General features: G+C 38.5%; 1 protein-coding gene across 1 annotated transcript in view; it reads right to left on the reverse strand.

The window, feature by feature from the left end:
* Positions 1-7,488: 7,488 nt before the first annotated feature.
* The window catches only part of UBE2W (ubiquitin conjugating enzyme E2W (putative)), a 39,209-nt gene continuing 32,470 nt past the window's right edge, over positions 7,489-14,227 (reverse strand). The window contains exon 6 of the mRNA XM_006767330.2: positions 7,489-12,611. Coding sequence (XP_006767393.1) covers positions 12,598-12,611 — 14 coding nt within the window. The 3' untranslated portion in view covers positions 7,489-12,597. The remainder of the gene's footprint in view (positions 12,612-14,227) is intronic.

Genomic DNA, 14,227 nt, shown 5'->3' on the forward strand with positions numbered 1-14,227 from the left:
GTCTGGTGCACGAATTTGTGCACATTGAAAGGAAATTAATTAGAAGAAATATTTTAATATCGCTATTCGCCCTTTCTCTATAATAGAAGTGTCAACCAAATTCACAATCGACAATGACAGATCAAAACACACACATGTGATTGGTGCCAGTGAGAGCTTTATATATATACATATAGACCTGCTTTCTGATTTAGCTAAGCTTTTTTAAGCTCAGTGAAGCACCCAACTTCTCTTTCAGGTAATTATCAGCAACACAGCAGTAAATACCAACACGAAGCAGATTATTATTGTAGATCATGCAGGGAGAACAAAGGGTAAAATATGTTCGTGCAGCAGTGTTGGACTGTATTCTGCGCAATGAGAAAACCGGAAGTCATTCTTAAGGTCCACCATTTCTTACTTCTTTTCAGTCAGGTCAAGTTTCTAAGCTTTCTAAATCTCCATTTTCTGGCTAATGAAAAGAAAATAGATTCCACCAAGTCTCCTATCTACGTACTCCAGGACTTCTGGATGAGATGAGGCAAGCTTCACAGACATTTGGTTAAAGTGTAAAATGTTTCCATCTGGCTATAAAGCAAGTCTAGGTTTTAGGCTTGATCCCCAGCCCCCATTGGGGCGTATGCAGGAAGCAGCCAATCAATGTCTCTCTCACATTGATGTTTCTCTCTGTGTCTCTACCCCTCTCTGCACCTCTCTCTAAAAATCAATGGAAAAATATCCTCAGGTGAGGATTAACAACAAAAACAGGGGTTTTTTTTGTACATTTCGCTTTCATCCCCTAGCTGTATTCTCCCCTCCAAGTATGTTCACTCCTGATGCTGAGTTGCAGCTGAAAATTACTTTGTCTCCCACCCTGGACGGATAGGTGAACAGGAAGTCACACTGCTTGTGACCTAAGGAACTTGGAAGTGAGTTAAAACTGTCATCCTTGAAGCTGACTCTGTGTCAGAATCATCTGGGGGAGCATTATTCCTCCAAAATATAATTCTGGCTCCATTCCAAATCGTACCAGAAGGAGATGGAGTTGAATTGACTTAACACTCAGCAATGCTATACGGAACACTTGTTTTTTCCTTGATGAGACAGGATATAAAACATTATCTCTTTACTTTCTGGCACTGGCAGCCATGGATGAGCTCATGGGAGTCTCTTCGGCTTTGTGAACAGAGGAACACTTTGGCCAGGTCCACGTTTGTACTAAGATGTGATTTCAGGAATATCAAGATGAGAATGATGGGAAATTCTGTTTGAAAAGTTCAGAACTCTTGTTAATCATGAACGTTTGTTGAATTCCTGATCTACAGCAGCCAATATGCAAGCAACTGGGATAAAGAAGTAAAAAGACCCTGGTGAGGTCGAGACAGCCTCGGCGAGGTCGGGACGGCCCCAGTGAGGTAGGGACGACCCCATGTGAGGTCGGGACAACACTGGTGAGGTCGGGACGGCCCCGGTGAGGTCAAGACGGCCCTGGTGGGGATGAAACGGCCCCGGTGAGGTTGGGACGGCTCCAGTGAGGTTGGGATAGATAATGGGGACCAGAATAGACTGATGAACAGGAGTAGATGCAGAGGCAGAGCAGCATTGAACAGATTGTCAAACTACAGTGGGAAGCCTGGGGAGGGTTTGAAGCGGGGGTGGGTTAAGAGATCAACCGAAGGACTTATATGCATACATATAAGAATAACCAATGGACACAAGACACTAGGGGGTAAGGGAGGGCAGGGGAATGTCAAGGGGGGGGCGGGAAGGAGACATTTGTAATACTTCAAGAAATAAAAATTATTTAAAAAATAAAAGGTAGGAAAAAAAAAGTAAAAAGAGCCCTGGCCGGTGTGCTCAATGGTTTGAGCACCATCCCTGGTTTGATTCCCAGTCAGGGCAAATGCACGGGTTTCAGGCTCGATCCCTAGTAGGGTGTGAGCAGGAGGCAACTAACCCATGTTTCTTTCTCATTATGCTTCTCTCTCTTCCCCCTCTTCCTCTCTCTCTAAAATCAATAAAATCATTTTTTAAAAAAGTAAAAAGACATTATTTTTATCATCAAGTTCAAAGTCAAGTAAATTTCCATGACTTAAGTCAAATTTCTAGGGGTACAGTTATTTTTATTCCTGTTAAATTGTATGTATTGATACTCAATTCTTATGTGCTACAGAAGGCTATGTTCTCCAAAAATTCTCTTCTGGTATAGAAATTGCATTTAGATCTAGGAACTATCACTAAAGAACTTTAATAGTTCTTGGGGAAAATTATGCTCAAGCAAAGTTACAATGTCTTCTTCCAGTCGAATCTGTAAGAGATTGCCTTGGGTCTATTCGGATTCCTGAACTGGCCATCAGGGACAATTCCCCCTGCCAAACTGGCCTTATCGCCGCCTGCCCCTAGACACCAGAAATCCAAAGTGGCCCGGCTGCGTGGCTCAGAGGTTGAGTATGGACCTCTGAACCAGGAGGTCCTGGTTTGATGCCCAGTTGGGGCACATGCCCAGGTTGTGGGCTCAATCTCCAGTGTGGGGCATGCAGGAGGCAACTAATTGATGATTCTCTCTCATCATTGATGTTTCTCACTCTCCCTTCCTCTCTGAAATTAATAAAAATATATTAAAAAGAAATCCAAAGTGTTAAAACAGTAGCTATAACTTGGACTAATATAAAACAGCTGAAACCAGTTTGGCTCAGTGGATAGAGCGTCGGCCTGCGGACTCAAGGGTCCCAGGTTCGATTCTGGTCAAGGGCATGTACCAGGGTTGCGGGCATATCCTAGGCCTGGCTGGTGATCAGAGCCGATCGGGGCCTTCTGGCTGCTGGCCAGGCCCTTCCTTTCCCGGCTGCCAGTTGCCAGGCAAGGCCTTCCTTCATTCCGTGCCGCCCCCTGGTGGTCAAAAGCACATGGTAGTGAGTGATCAAATTCCCAGTCAAACTTCCAAGGGGACACTTTGCAATATTAGCCTTTTATATATATAGATAGATGGGACTGGTGCGATGTCCCCTGGCAGGAATGGGGTATGTAGTTTTTAGGATCCACATATTCTTCCCATTGAAGATGAAGCCCCATAGAGAGGTCTTGAATTCCAGTGCATGTACAGTGTCCTTGAAGATGGCATGCACCTTCAAAGATGGTTGCCTGCAAGCTGACACACCATTGTTCCTCGGCAGGCTATTCTAACGCACTCTCAGGCCAATTACTTCCGGATGATGCATACCTGATAAGGCCAGCTGACCCCATGGCCACGGGCCCACTCCTGCACCTCCTTTGCTGTGATGTGAGTCTCCTGGTCAGATAGCATGTTGTGCGGACTCCATGCCTGTGGGTCAGGCACTCTCATGAGACCCGACAGTGATGTTGGCTGACTGACTCTACTGGCAGAAAAGGGAAACTGTTGCCCTTTGTATTAGATTGCTAGTAAAAATTTTCACAAACTGAGAAGCTTGAACAACAGCAATTTATTCTCAGAGTTCTGGAGCTAAAAATCCACGATCAGGTGTTAGCACGACCATGTTCTCCAAAGGTTCTGGGCAAGAATCCTTCCTTGACTTTTCCCACAGTCCTTGGTGTTCCTTCGCTTGTAGATACATCACTCGTTGTTCCATGGTCTTCTCCCCTCAGATGCCTGTGTCTTCTCCAGTTCTTAAAAGGACACCACTCACACTGGATTAAGGTCCACCCTCCTCCAGTATAACCTCACCTTTACTAACCACATCTTCAATGACTGTTTCCAAATACATTCTGAGGTAATGGGAGTTAGGACTTCAACATATCTTGGTAAGCAACACAAGTTAACCCATGGCAGATGATAATAGGGAGGCCAATTTCAGTTTGGAAGAAGTAACTTTCTAGGAATAAGATTTATTCAGAAGTGCAGTAACTTTCTGAGGTTAATTCTCATCAGTGAAAGTGGTCAGGGTTGACTCCTTCAAAGATGTTAAAGAATGACTAATTCAACGGTTAGGTTATTCAACTAGAAGATATTTAATTCCTTTCCAGCTGTTAGTTAATAAGCTCATGAACTAAGTAAAATTACAGCACACTGTTTCATTGGCATTGCCACCTAAAAACTTCAGTTCACATCTCTACTAATTGACTGGAGAAGCTACTATACTTGGTGCTATGGGGAATACCAATGTACCTCCTTCCCCAAATTGGTTCCTCCTTTTGTGAAAGTCATCACTCCTCACTCAATTGTCCAACTAAAAAATACAGCGTCCTGCTAAGTATAAAACTATTGACTTAGAGCATGGATTTTGGAGTAAGTCAGACTGAGACTTAAATTTCAGCTTTTAAGCACGTCCACTTTCTCATTCTCCACTTCAGGTCATCATCATCATCTGCTGTTTCTATTGTTGAAAGCCGAATTCTTCTCAATTAGAGCATAATGTTCAATAAATTAGAAACACTTAAAGTGTGCAATTCAACGAGTTCTGATATGTATTTGTGAAACCAAAATAATCAAGATGAAGAACATATCCATCAATCATGCCCCTTCCCACCACCCCTATCCTCACACAAACTCTTACCTAATTTTTGTCACTATAAGTTCCCATTTCCTAGAATCTTAATGTAAAGAAAATCATACAGTATGTACTTTTTCACTTGGGTGTTTTCACTCAGAATAATAGAAAGTTATCAATGTTGCATGCTTCAAGTTTGCTCCTTTTTTTGGGGGGGGAGGGGTGTTCCTTTTTTTTTTTTTTTTATTGCCGAGTAGTACTCCATTGTATAGATATACCAGGGTTTGGCAGCCCAGTCTCCTATTGGTAGATATTTGGGATAAACTTGAGAAAAGGTTTGTGATTCTTTGTGTGGACACGTGCTTTCTTTTCTCTTGGGTAATACACAGGGGTGAAATAGTTGATTGGTACAGTAGGTACATGTTTTGCTTTTTGAGAAGCTGCCAAACTGTACTCCCAAGTGGTTGTACAATTCTACGTTCCCATCATAGTGTAGAGAAGTTCCCATTGCTCCACACCCTTGCCAAAACTTGGTCAGTGCGGTGGGTGTCTCTCGTTATTAATTCATATTCCCCTTATGACTAATGATGTTGGGTAGCTTTTCATGTACTTATTTGCCATCCCTGGACTTTCTTAAGTAGCAGTTCAAAATATCAATAAAATTTGCCCATTTTTAAACTGGGTTTTCTTCATGTTATTACAGTGTTTTTTAAATATAGCCTAAGTATAAATCCTTTACTGATATATTTTGCAAATATATTGCCTTGCCTTTTCAGTCTGTCTTTTGAAAAGTCTAAGTTTTAAATTTTGATGAGCCCAATTTAGCAATTGTTTTTATATCACAAAGCATATCCTGGGCTTTGTTTTATGGGCAGCCTTCCCTGTTATTGCCCACACAGCGGCTCAGCTTTCTAATTTCCTCCCTCTTGATAGATGTCCTGAGGACAACAGGAACTTTGCTAGTGCATCTGTGGAGTGGAAACCGAGAGCCCAAGTTGGTTTTTACTGAACGTGTGTCACTTTCACACCATTAAGTTGAAAAATTGTAAGTTGGGAACTGTCTGTACCTGTTTAATGTCCATTTTTAACCTTAATGAGTGTGAGGTTTACCTTTATGATCCTCAGGGCTCCTCAGATGTACTTACTTTAAAGCAAGTTCTTAACTTATGAATATATTAAAGACAAGCAATTTATCTCAGAGATATAACAAGAATATGGAAATACCATTTTTTTAAATAAAAAAAGCAAACCCAATGAATTTACTTAAGAGTAATAATTTTCTGAAGAGTAATTTTCTAACTCTGGGATGAGAAAGGTAGCATGTTCTGCTCTAACACTTCAGAGAGATAGTGATTTAGATGTATGTTTCAAAACTGCTGGTGCTTGCCTAAGTTTCTTTAAAACAGCTATGATAAAAGACCAAGTACAACCAAGTTAATTCAAAAAACATTTATTAAAAGCTTATACGATAGGACTATGTGCTAGGGACACACACACACAGTTGGGACATTGTTCCTATAGTTAGAGTTCAGGATAGAAGGCTGGTGGGGGTGGAGAGGGAAGGACAGAGGTAACATTTGAACTGGTGCTTTCGGGTAGGACAGCGGGTGAGGGACACTCCAGGGACTGCGGAGACCATCAGCAAAGTACAGGCACGCGTGTTCTGTTACTACTTAAAGAGCGAGGTGTGTGGACAGCTGAAGAATGTCTAGGACACCAGGACCAAGTAGTGTACGGGGACTGAGAAAAGGGCGAAGTTTCAGAGATGTCTCACAGACAGGCTCCACAGGGCTTAACGATGTCAGAGATAACTAGCAAGTAATGTCCAATTCCCCGTTTGGGTAACTAGATTGGATAGACTGCTGACAGGAAAGATGTTTTGGGGTTCAAGGGTAAAAAAAAATTTTAATGCCAAGTTGAATACCTTTTCTGCAGGACATAGACATCCATATTAGGTTCTCGCCTGATATGACTCTACCCACACTATGTCCTTGAAGGCAAACACATCTAAAAGATATTTTTGACTGTAGTTTATTTCAACTTTTCTATTAAAATATTTTCATACTCCACCGGACTGGAAAGGGCACACAAGTATTCCCACTTATATACTCTGCCTTAATATCATACGCAATTTAGAAGATTTGTTGACAGGGATTACAAAAGGACAGAACCACTGTGGCCTTGGGCCACATTCTCCAAGCACACAAAACCCTTAGCTGTGTCACCTGACCCTTCAGTTCAGTTCATGTTTGATTTTGCTGGGTGTTATATGAGTGTGAAAAGTACTAAGTACAGGAAGGGCTTCAATAGAAACACTCATTCACCCTTACACTAGTGGAGAAGTCATACCATCTATGTCAGGTAGAAATTATTCTGAGGATTACAGTAAAGGAAGAGAGTGGCATCAGAGTCCAGAGGAGATGGATCTTGCATTTATCTAAGGAGCTGCTCATCGAGCTGCAGAAACTGCCCGTTGAGATAAGACATCCCGCAGGATGGCTGCCCCAGGTTGGAGTGAGGTGCTCCTCGGGCCATAGATACCCTGTGGAAAGAACCACACTCAGACCACCCGCAGAGCACACTGGGTTTCCTCCTGCTGGGAAGAGCTGAGATGCAGGGACGGCCTTCTTCTGCTTGCTTCCTTCTCTCCTCTCAGAGCTTCAGGAGTTCCTCGTTTACTTTAGGTGGTGGGTCTGTATACTCAGGAAAATATCCACAAGTTCTGTAGAGTATGCCCTTATTAATCACTCAACTTGAAGTTCAACAGCACCAGACTCCTGTTAACTCGAAGTGCCCGGGTCTCTATTTCCATCTTTTCTGAAAACACCCAGTCTTTCACCAGGACTTAAAGCACGAAGAAGCACTAAGAGGCACCAGGCTAAACTGCCAGGTAAAGGTGACCTGTGAGCAAAACAAACAAGCCGCCCTAGTGACTGTCTTCTCTGTTGCCCTCATTTGGAAATGGACACGTTACTCTTTCCATAATCGTTTAAAGATCAGTCTTTGTAAAGAAGAACTACTATAGAAATAAATTTTTACATTCTCATCTATAAAGAGGTTTAATATCTCTGCAATTTAGTACTCAAGTCTACAGGAAAAAAAACAATAACAACTGCTTTATTATTAAAAGTTACTGAATTCCATGAAGCACACAATGTAATTTATATTCAACTAACAAAAGTTTGATACATGTATTTAAAAATATATAATATATAGGCTTTATCTGTCTTTAACATTTATATTCTATTTAAAAAGCAATAGCTTTACATATTTTACAACTTGGATTTATAAAATATACACATTCACCCTCTTCAAATCTTCAAGCGCAAGCTTCCATTCCTATTAAAATGTACAATGTGTATTTCTGAATATTGAGAGGAAAATGGTACCAAATAAGAACAAAAAAATCCATTTTGACTTATAAACATGCAGTCAATTCTAGATAATTAATTTAATAATCTATTCAAATAATTATTTTACCTCAAGCATGACAATCCATTCCATTTATGTGAACAATCTGTGGTTAATTATGGAGAGGTTTGTATTTTCATGGTAACTGACACAATCTACCAAATTGCTTAGCAGTCTTGCTTCAGGCTCTATAATTAACGAGGCAGGATTATTTAATCTTTCCATATACCAGGAAATGTGACAAGTGATGTCATGTTGAACAAGCTAAGGGCCGTGCTTCTGCCTTTGAGCTTGGAAGTAATGTAGGAACAGTTTCCTCAAAAACCTGCCAGTGTATGTGCCAAGAATCAGACTGACAACTGTTTCCTTTTCCCACTAACTGCACTGTGCTCACAAAGCTGGAGTTCTTTAGGTGTGTTAGGCCAGCTTCTAGTCGGGCATTCCTTCCACACATTCAAAATGACTTCAGGTGCTACTTTAACCAACCAAGTACCTTTCATAAAAAACATATTCTTGTAAACATTCTGGAGATCCATCCCCAAATATATATTCCAATACTAACATTTTAGAATTAAAATCACAGTCAGTACCATAGAACCAGAACTTCCAACTTCAGGGGACAGATTTAGTTTGAAGGATGTGTTTAAATTCTGTGGGCCTCTAATGGTAATGATAAACGCACAGTTTATGCTGAGAAAGCAAAAGTCTCCTACAAATTATTGTTTAAAAAGAGTCCAAATCTCAAAGTGACTTCGAAACTTAAACAGAAATATACTTTTAGCAAAACAAGTAATTTAACGGAAAGGAAAAGGGAAGTAAAGGAGGAAGGAAGGAGGGAGGGAGAAAAATTTAGAAGTCAGAAACTGCTGAAGAACAAAACACTACACACACATCTGTGAGGACACAGTGAGGAAAAAGAAGAATAAAAAAAACACACAAAAAAACAACCGACTTCAAAGAGGACGAGGGCCGGTTGGTGCAGATGACTGACACCCTCTTCACAGATCTGACTCATGCCCAACACAGAATGCCAGAGCAGCTGATTCTGGTTACAAGGACGCCTTAGAAGAGAAACGTATGGTTAAGACCGCGTTCTTTATAAAAATCAACTCGCACAATTATAAACCTAAAGCATTCAGCTAAAATATGCACAAGAAACTAAATAAAAGTGAGACCGAGAAATATAAGCAGGAGTAACCATAAAGCCTTAGAACTAGTGACACTGAATTCTTTATTTAAAAAAAGTTAACACACAGTACCTCCTCTTCTCTTCTATTTTTAGGGAGAAGCTTTAACAAGGCTTAAATATCTCAATTCTCGAAAACAATAGGCTTTTTAAAAAATAAGACTTGATTAGCAGAAACAAGTCATATTCGGTGACATACCATTTTCACATCACTACTCATTTCCATTATCTGTCAATTCATCTTTGATGTAATCTGGGGATGATCAAGCAGCCACTAGATACCTGTTTTAGAGTCTGAAAAAATTATCCACCACAGGAATCTAATGATACATTATATTGCATATATTTAAAATATCAGAAGGGAAAAAGTAATAAACTATTCTAGTTATTTTATACCAAATATGGGTATACCTAGTCAATAAGGATTAAGATCTTTCTCCAGGTTAACTGTTTAGAAAAGCTATTTTTAGCATTTGCCCCTGGGGATTAAAAAATTTTTTTATTTCCCTGCTAGCTAAAAGGAAGAATTCACACATTACAAGTAAAGTCCTTTAGAGGTGAATATCAAATTCCTTAAGAGAACATCCACAAAATTTACTTTTAAAAAGTTTATCTTAAAAAAACTGAAAACCATTTCTCTCTTTAAAGTCTACGGCAAATCCCTACTTGACGTAATAGTATTTTCCTCTTTTTTTGAAAGGGCCAAGTTCCTGATCTAAGCATGCAAAATAAGGAATTGACTGCATCACTGTCTTAACAGAATTTGGCAAACCAGAAGAATGGCCTTAAAATAAATAAATAAATAAACAAACAAACAAGAAGGAAGTGCACGCTGTCTGAATGTGAGAGGATTCTCAGGCCTCCAGCAGACAGTGCCCCAGAGGGAAGCAGGGAAGAGGGAAGGAGCAGGTTCCTATGTACATTTTCTTGGCATTGTGGTTGTCTTTCAACAACGTATCACAGAGAAAGTCATTTAATTACTACAAAGCCATTAACTGCCCTTTCCAGAGCAATGACTCAGGTAAACATCTTATGTCTTTCAATAATGTAACTTACATTTAAAATTAACTCGTTAAATCTAAGTGCAAAGGACTTGTCAATGATTCCTAAGTTCAAGGGAGAAATGAAGTGTTATCTGATTGTAAATTTTGAATGGTTGGTGTCGCTATATTTTAGGATATTTCACCTTCATTTCTTCTCTTTAAACCATAAAATGTACTGAAATTATTTGGTTTTCCTTTACTTTCCTCTGCTTCATTTTAATTTTTATGGTGTCTCCATGTAGAGAGAGAGGTATGTTAAAATACTGTTATTCATATTTTAAAAACTCAACTGAGGTTATATCTATAATATAGCATTGTTAATCTCTGACCTGGTGTATCAATTCTTTTGGTAAATAAATGTCACAGGTCATTTTTTAAATAAAAGGATTTCAGTAAGAGAGTCAGCAGAACGAAGAGAATTTCCCCACCCTCACCCCCGAAAATGATCAGGTTAATCAGTTTAGAGCAGTTATGTAAAATATGAAAAATACATAATTTACAGCTGCGATTTTCATATTAAAAAGCAGTTAAAAACTAAGAGTAATTAAAGCATCTCCAAAAACATTTTCTGCCTTGGTTAAATAGGCCATCTAGTAAAACAGATAAAGACTACTGTGGGAATTTATTTATGCCTAGTCAAGAGAGAAAAAAATGTTTTTAATTTTAAAAAGTGGTAGTTGCTAACTAGCAGTATAAACAGTGTCCACAATTTGGTGGCTGGCTATAGTTTTAATTTTTTTTTTCAAGTTATTTCTAAAGCAGACGTATTTTTGAAGTCTACCCACCCCTGAGTTCAGCAATTATACTTTAGAGTGTAAAATTATATGCCCATAATTAACAACATGTACAAAGCTACAAAATGTTGTCTATACAGAGATTAAAAACAAATTTTAAAATATTACTTGCCAATTATTGATTGGACAGTTTTTCTGGGGTACATATTTCAAACCTTTCAGCCAATTGGCTTTTATTTTTAAGCCCAAATTGATTCATAAATTCACTGCAGGATATGTCAAAAGAGTGCAACAATATGCATTAGTAAAAATAACATTGTAGTAGAAACAGATTTTGCATATGTGAAAAGGTAATTTATAAAATACATTAATCACTTTTAAAAAAGAGAACCTAGCTGCAGTATCATTAACTTACACGGTACTGAGAATTGGACCTTTCAACAATTTTTTTCCTATAGAAAAAATTTGACTGTAAAGCAAAGACTGTAAGCAAAGTCTTTTAAATAAGAAAACAAAAAAGAAATCTCTCCAGGAATAACTGTATGGTTGTGTGAGATAAATAAAATAAGTAAACATACCATTCTATAGTGTACTTCTGCCTAAATTTTAAAATAAAAATGTCCACACTCTTTGATAAAACATTAAGCCTCTGTCAAAAATGTATTTCTTATTTTAGGGTACAGGATTGAAGGACAAGATGATAGTTACAAGTAAAGAAAATTTACAAGAAAAAAATTGACAAAAGTTTTTCAATTAAAGTATTGTAACATTCAACCTTGACTTAAAACATAACAAAAGAAACAAAATGGCAAACAAAAAATGTTTTTGGGTTTTCGAAACAAATAAATGAAATAGTGTTTAGGCAGTAGGGCTCATGCTGATGGCTAGCAGGAAGTAACAGAGTGTACTCTACTTGGAAAAATCATTAATGTACAAACAAGCCCAAATTATGGACTGCAGTAATTTAATCATCACTGCCATTTTTCTTCCAAAATAAAGCCTTGATTAAACCATTCATACCCTATTATTACTCATACCTTTACTTCAAAGATTAAAGGAACTATATACAACAAATGAATTTATTTTCACCATAGGGATAACATATTGTACCTCTCTGCCAATGTTACTTGAAAACCTTCCATGTCAAAACAACTTGACAGTAGATATAAACAATTCAATAAATACGCAATGATCTTTCATTACAGTCCTTTGAAGATGCATGTTAATTCATGCTGTTAACCTTAGGATCACAGTGCATAGAATCCAAATAGAAACAAGTTGGGGTGACTTTCAGGTAATATTGGATCCCTCACTTTATTTATAATCCCACTAGAACCGTTACGTTAACTTCACAGGCCCTATCATGCATTAGTCACTGGTTGGCAGGAGTTAATGAAAATTTTTCCTGTTATGACGTCCATTGCCGGCAATGAACGTCCCAAAACCGTCAAGGAAGTCATTGTTATTGCACAATACATGAGGACCTGGAACTTTTCCAAAAGCTTAAAAAAATAAAAATAAAAAATGGAATTATATTTGACATTTCCTGACACCTGCATTAATACTGTATGACTAATAAAAAGCATGTCAGCTGCCTGGACTGAACCAGCGATCAACATGCGCCCAGAATGCACACGAGTAAAAATGCAGTAAAAGGAAGTAGTCTTCATTGCCTATAGGTCACTTCCAGTCAAAGGTTAAAGTTCAAAGACTGAATGATCAAAGTGCTCATTTTCTCAGTAGGACTATCTTCTGCTAGGAGGATGATAATAGTGGCATCAACAAGTATCATCTTGAAGAAAAGGAGAAAAAATATAATTAAAAAAGTCAAGCATGTGTTAGTAAAATCTATAAGTTAGTCTAACAAAAAAATAATTCCAAGTATCAAGAACACTTAGGTTTACATGTCTGTCTTGCTTCACCCAATCCCTGCAAATAAAAAGTCCAATTTGTGTTCATTTATATAGTGACAAACAAATCAAGTCCTATTTTTTCAGGGAAATGGTAGTTCATACAAATCTTAAAATGACACATTAATAGTACATTAGCTCTATTTAAAATAATAAATTAATATGTTAGCACATATTCAGGATTTACCAGTCTTAAGAGAATTCTTTTATGGGCTACAATTTAAAATGATAACAAGATAAGAAGTACACCCTGAGGAACAATGCTATGCTATTTAACACAGAACAAACAAGTCATGTGTTCAGTCTATTAAAGGAAGTAACTTCACAAAGGAGGTACAATCTCCACATCAATCAAATAACGTCATTAAAAAAACCCACGCCCTAACTGGTTTGGCTCGGTGGATAGAGCATCAGCCTGCGGACTGAAGGGTTCCAGGTTCGATTCCGGTCAAGGGCACATGCCCCGGTTGTGGGCTTGATCGCCAGTAGGAGGCCTCCAGAAAGCAGCTGATCAATGATTCTCTCTCATCACTGATGTTTCTCTCTCTCTCTCTCCCCCTTCCTCTCTGAAATCAATAAAAATATATTAAAAAAAAAAAACACGCAGAATTATTTATTAACGCTTTCTCGTGGCCTCAACATTATATTTTTGTAATACGTAGCATCATCTTCTGGGTTCATGACTTGTTTTACAAGATTTATTTCACAAAACATATCTGAAGGATTTATTTTGAGGACTGGTTATTCTTCAGAAAAAGCTAGACTAGTGGCAACTACTAGAGTTGTTAAAGCTTTCTAACAGAAAATTCTGAAAAATTGGCTAAAATATTTTACAAACCTTTCCATGTTTGGATCAATATATTGCTATTAACATCCCCATTCTTAAAACTCAATGAGAACTAAAAACCAGTAAACTGACTTCTATCCTAGACAAACTAATGGAATATTCTGTGATCCTACACCTTCTTTTAAAACATATTTTTACTGATTTCAGAGAGGAAGGGAGAGGAAGAGAAAGCTAGAAAAATCAATGATGAGAATCATTAATAGGCTGCTTCCTGCACACCCCCTACTGGGGGCTGAGCCTGCACCTCAGGCATGTACCCTTGACCGGAATTGAACCTGGGACCCTTCAGTTCACAGGCCAACACTCTATCCACTGAGCCAAACCAGCTATGGCTGTGTTCCTACACCTTAAGGGTAATCTAAAGAGTGAAATAAACTAGATTTTAAAAATAAATCACATCTAAATTAGAATCCTTTAATAAATAACAAATCTTTAAGAAGCTGATGTGGCTCAATGGTTGACCGCCTAAGAACCAGGCAGTCAAGGTCCAATTCTCAATCAGGGTACATGCCCTGGGTTGCGGGACGGATCCACCATGTGGGTTATGTGGGTTGTGCACGAGGCAGCCAATCAATGATTCTCTCTCATCGTTGATGTTTCTATCTCTCCCACTTCTGTCCTCTCAGAAATCGAAATAAATAAATATATATT

This window comes from Myotis davidii, unplaced genomic scaffold (genome assembly GCF_000327345.1).
Source record: "Myotis davidii unplaced genomic scaffold, ASM32734v1 scaffold200, whole genome shotgun sequence".
Taxonomy (NCBI): Eukaryota; Metazoa; Chordata; class Mammalia; order Chiroptera; family Vespertilionidae; genus Myotis; species Myotis davidii.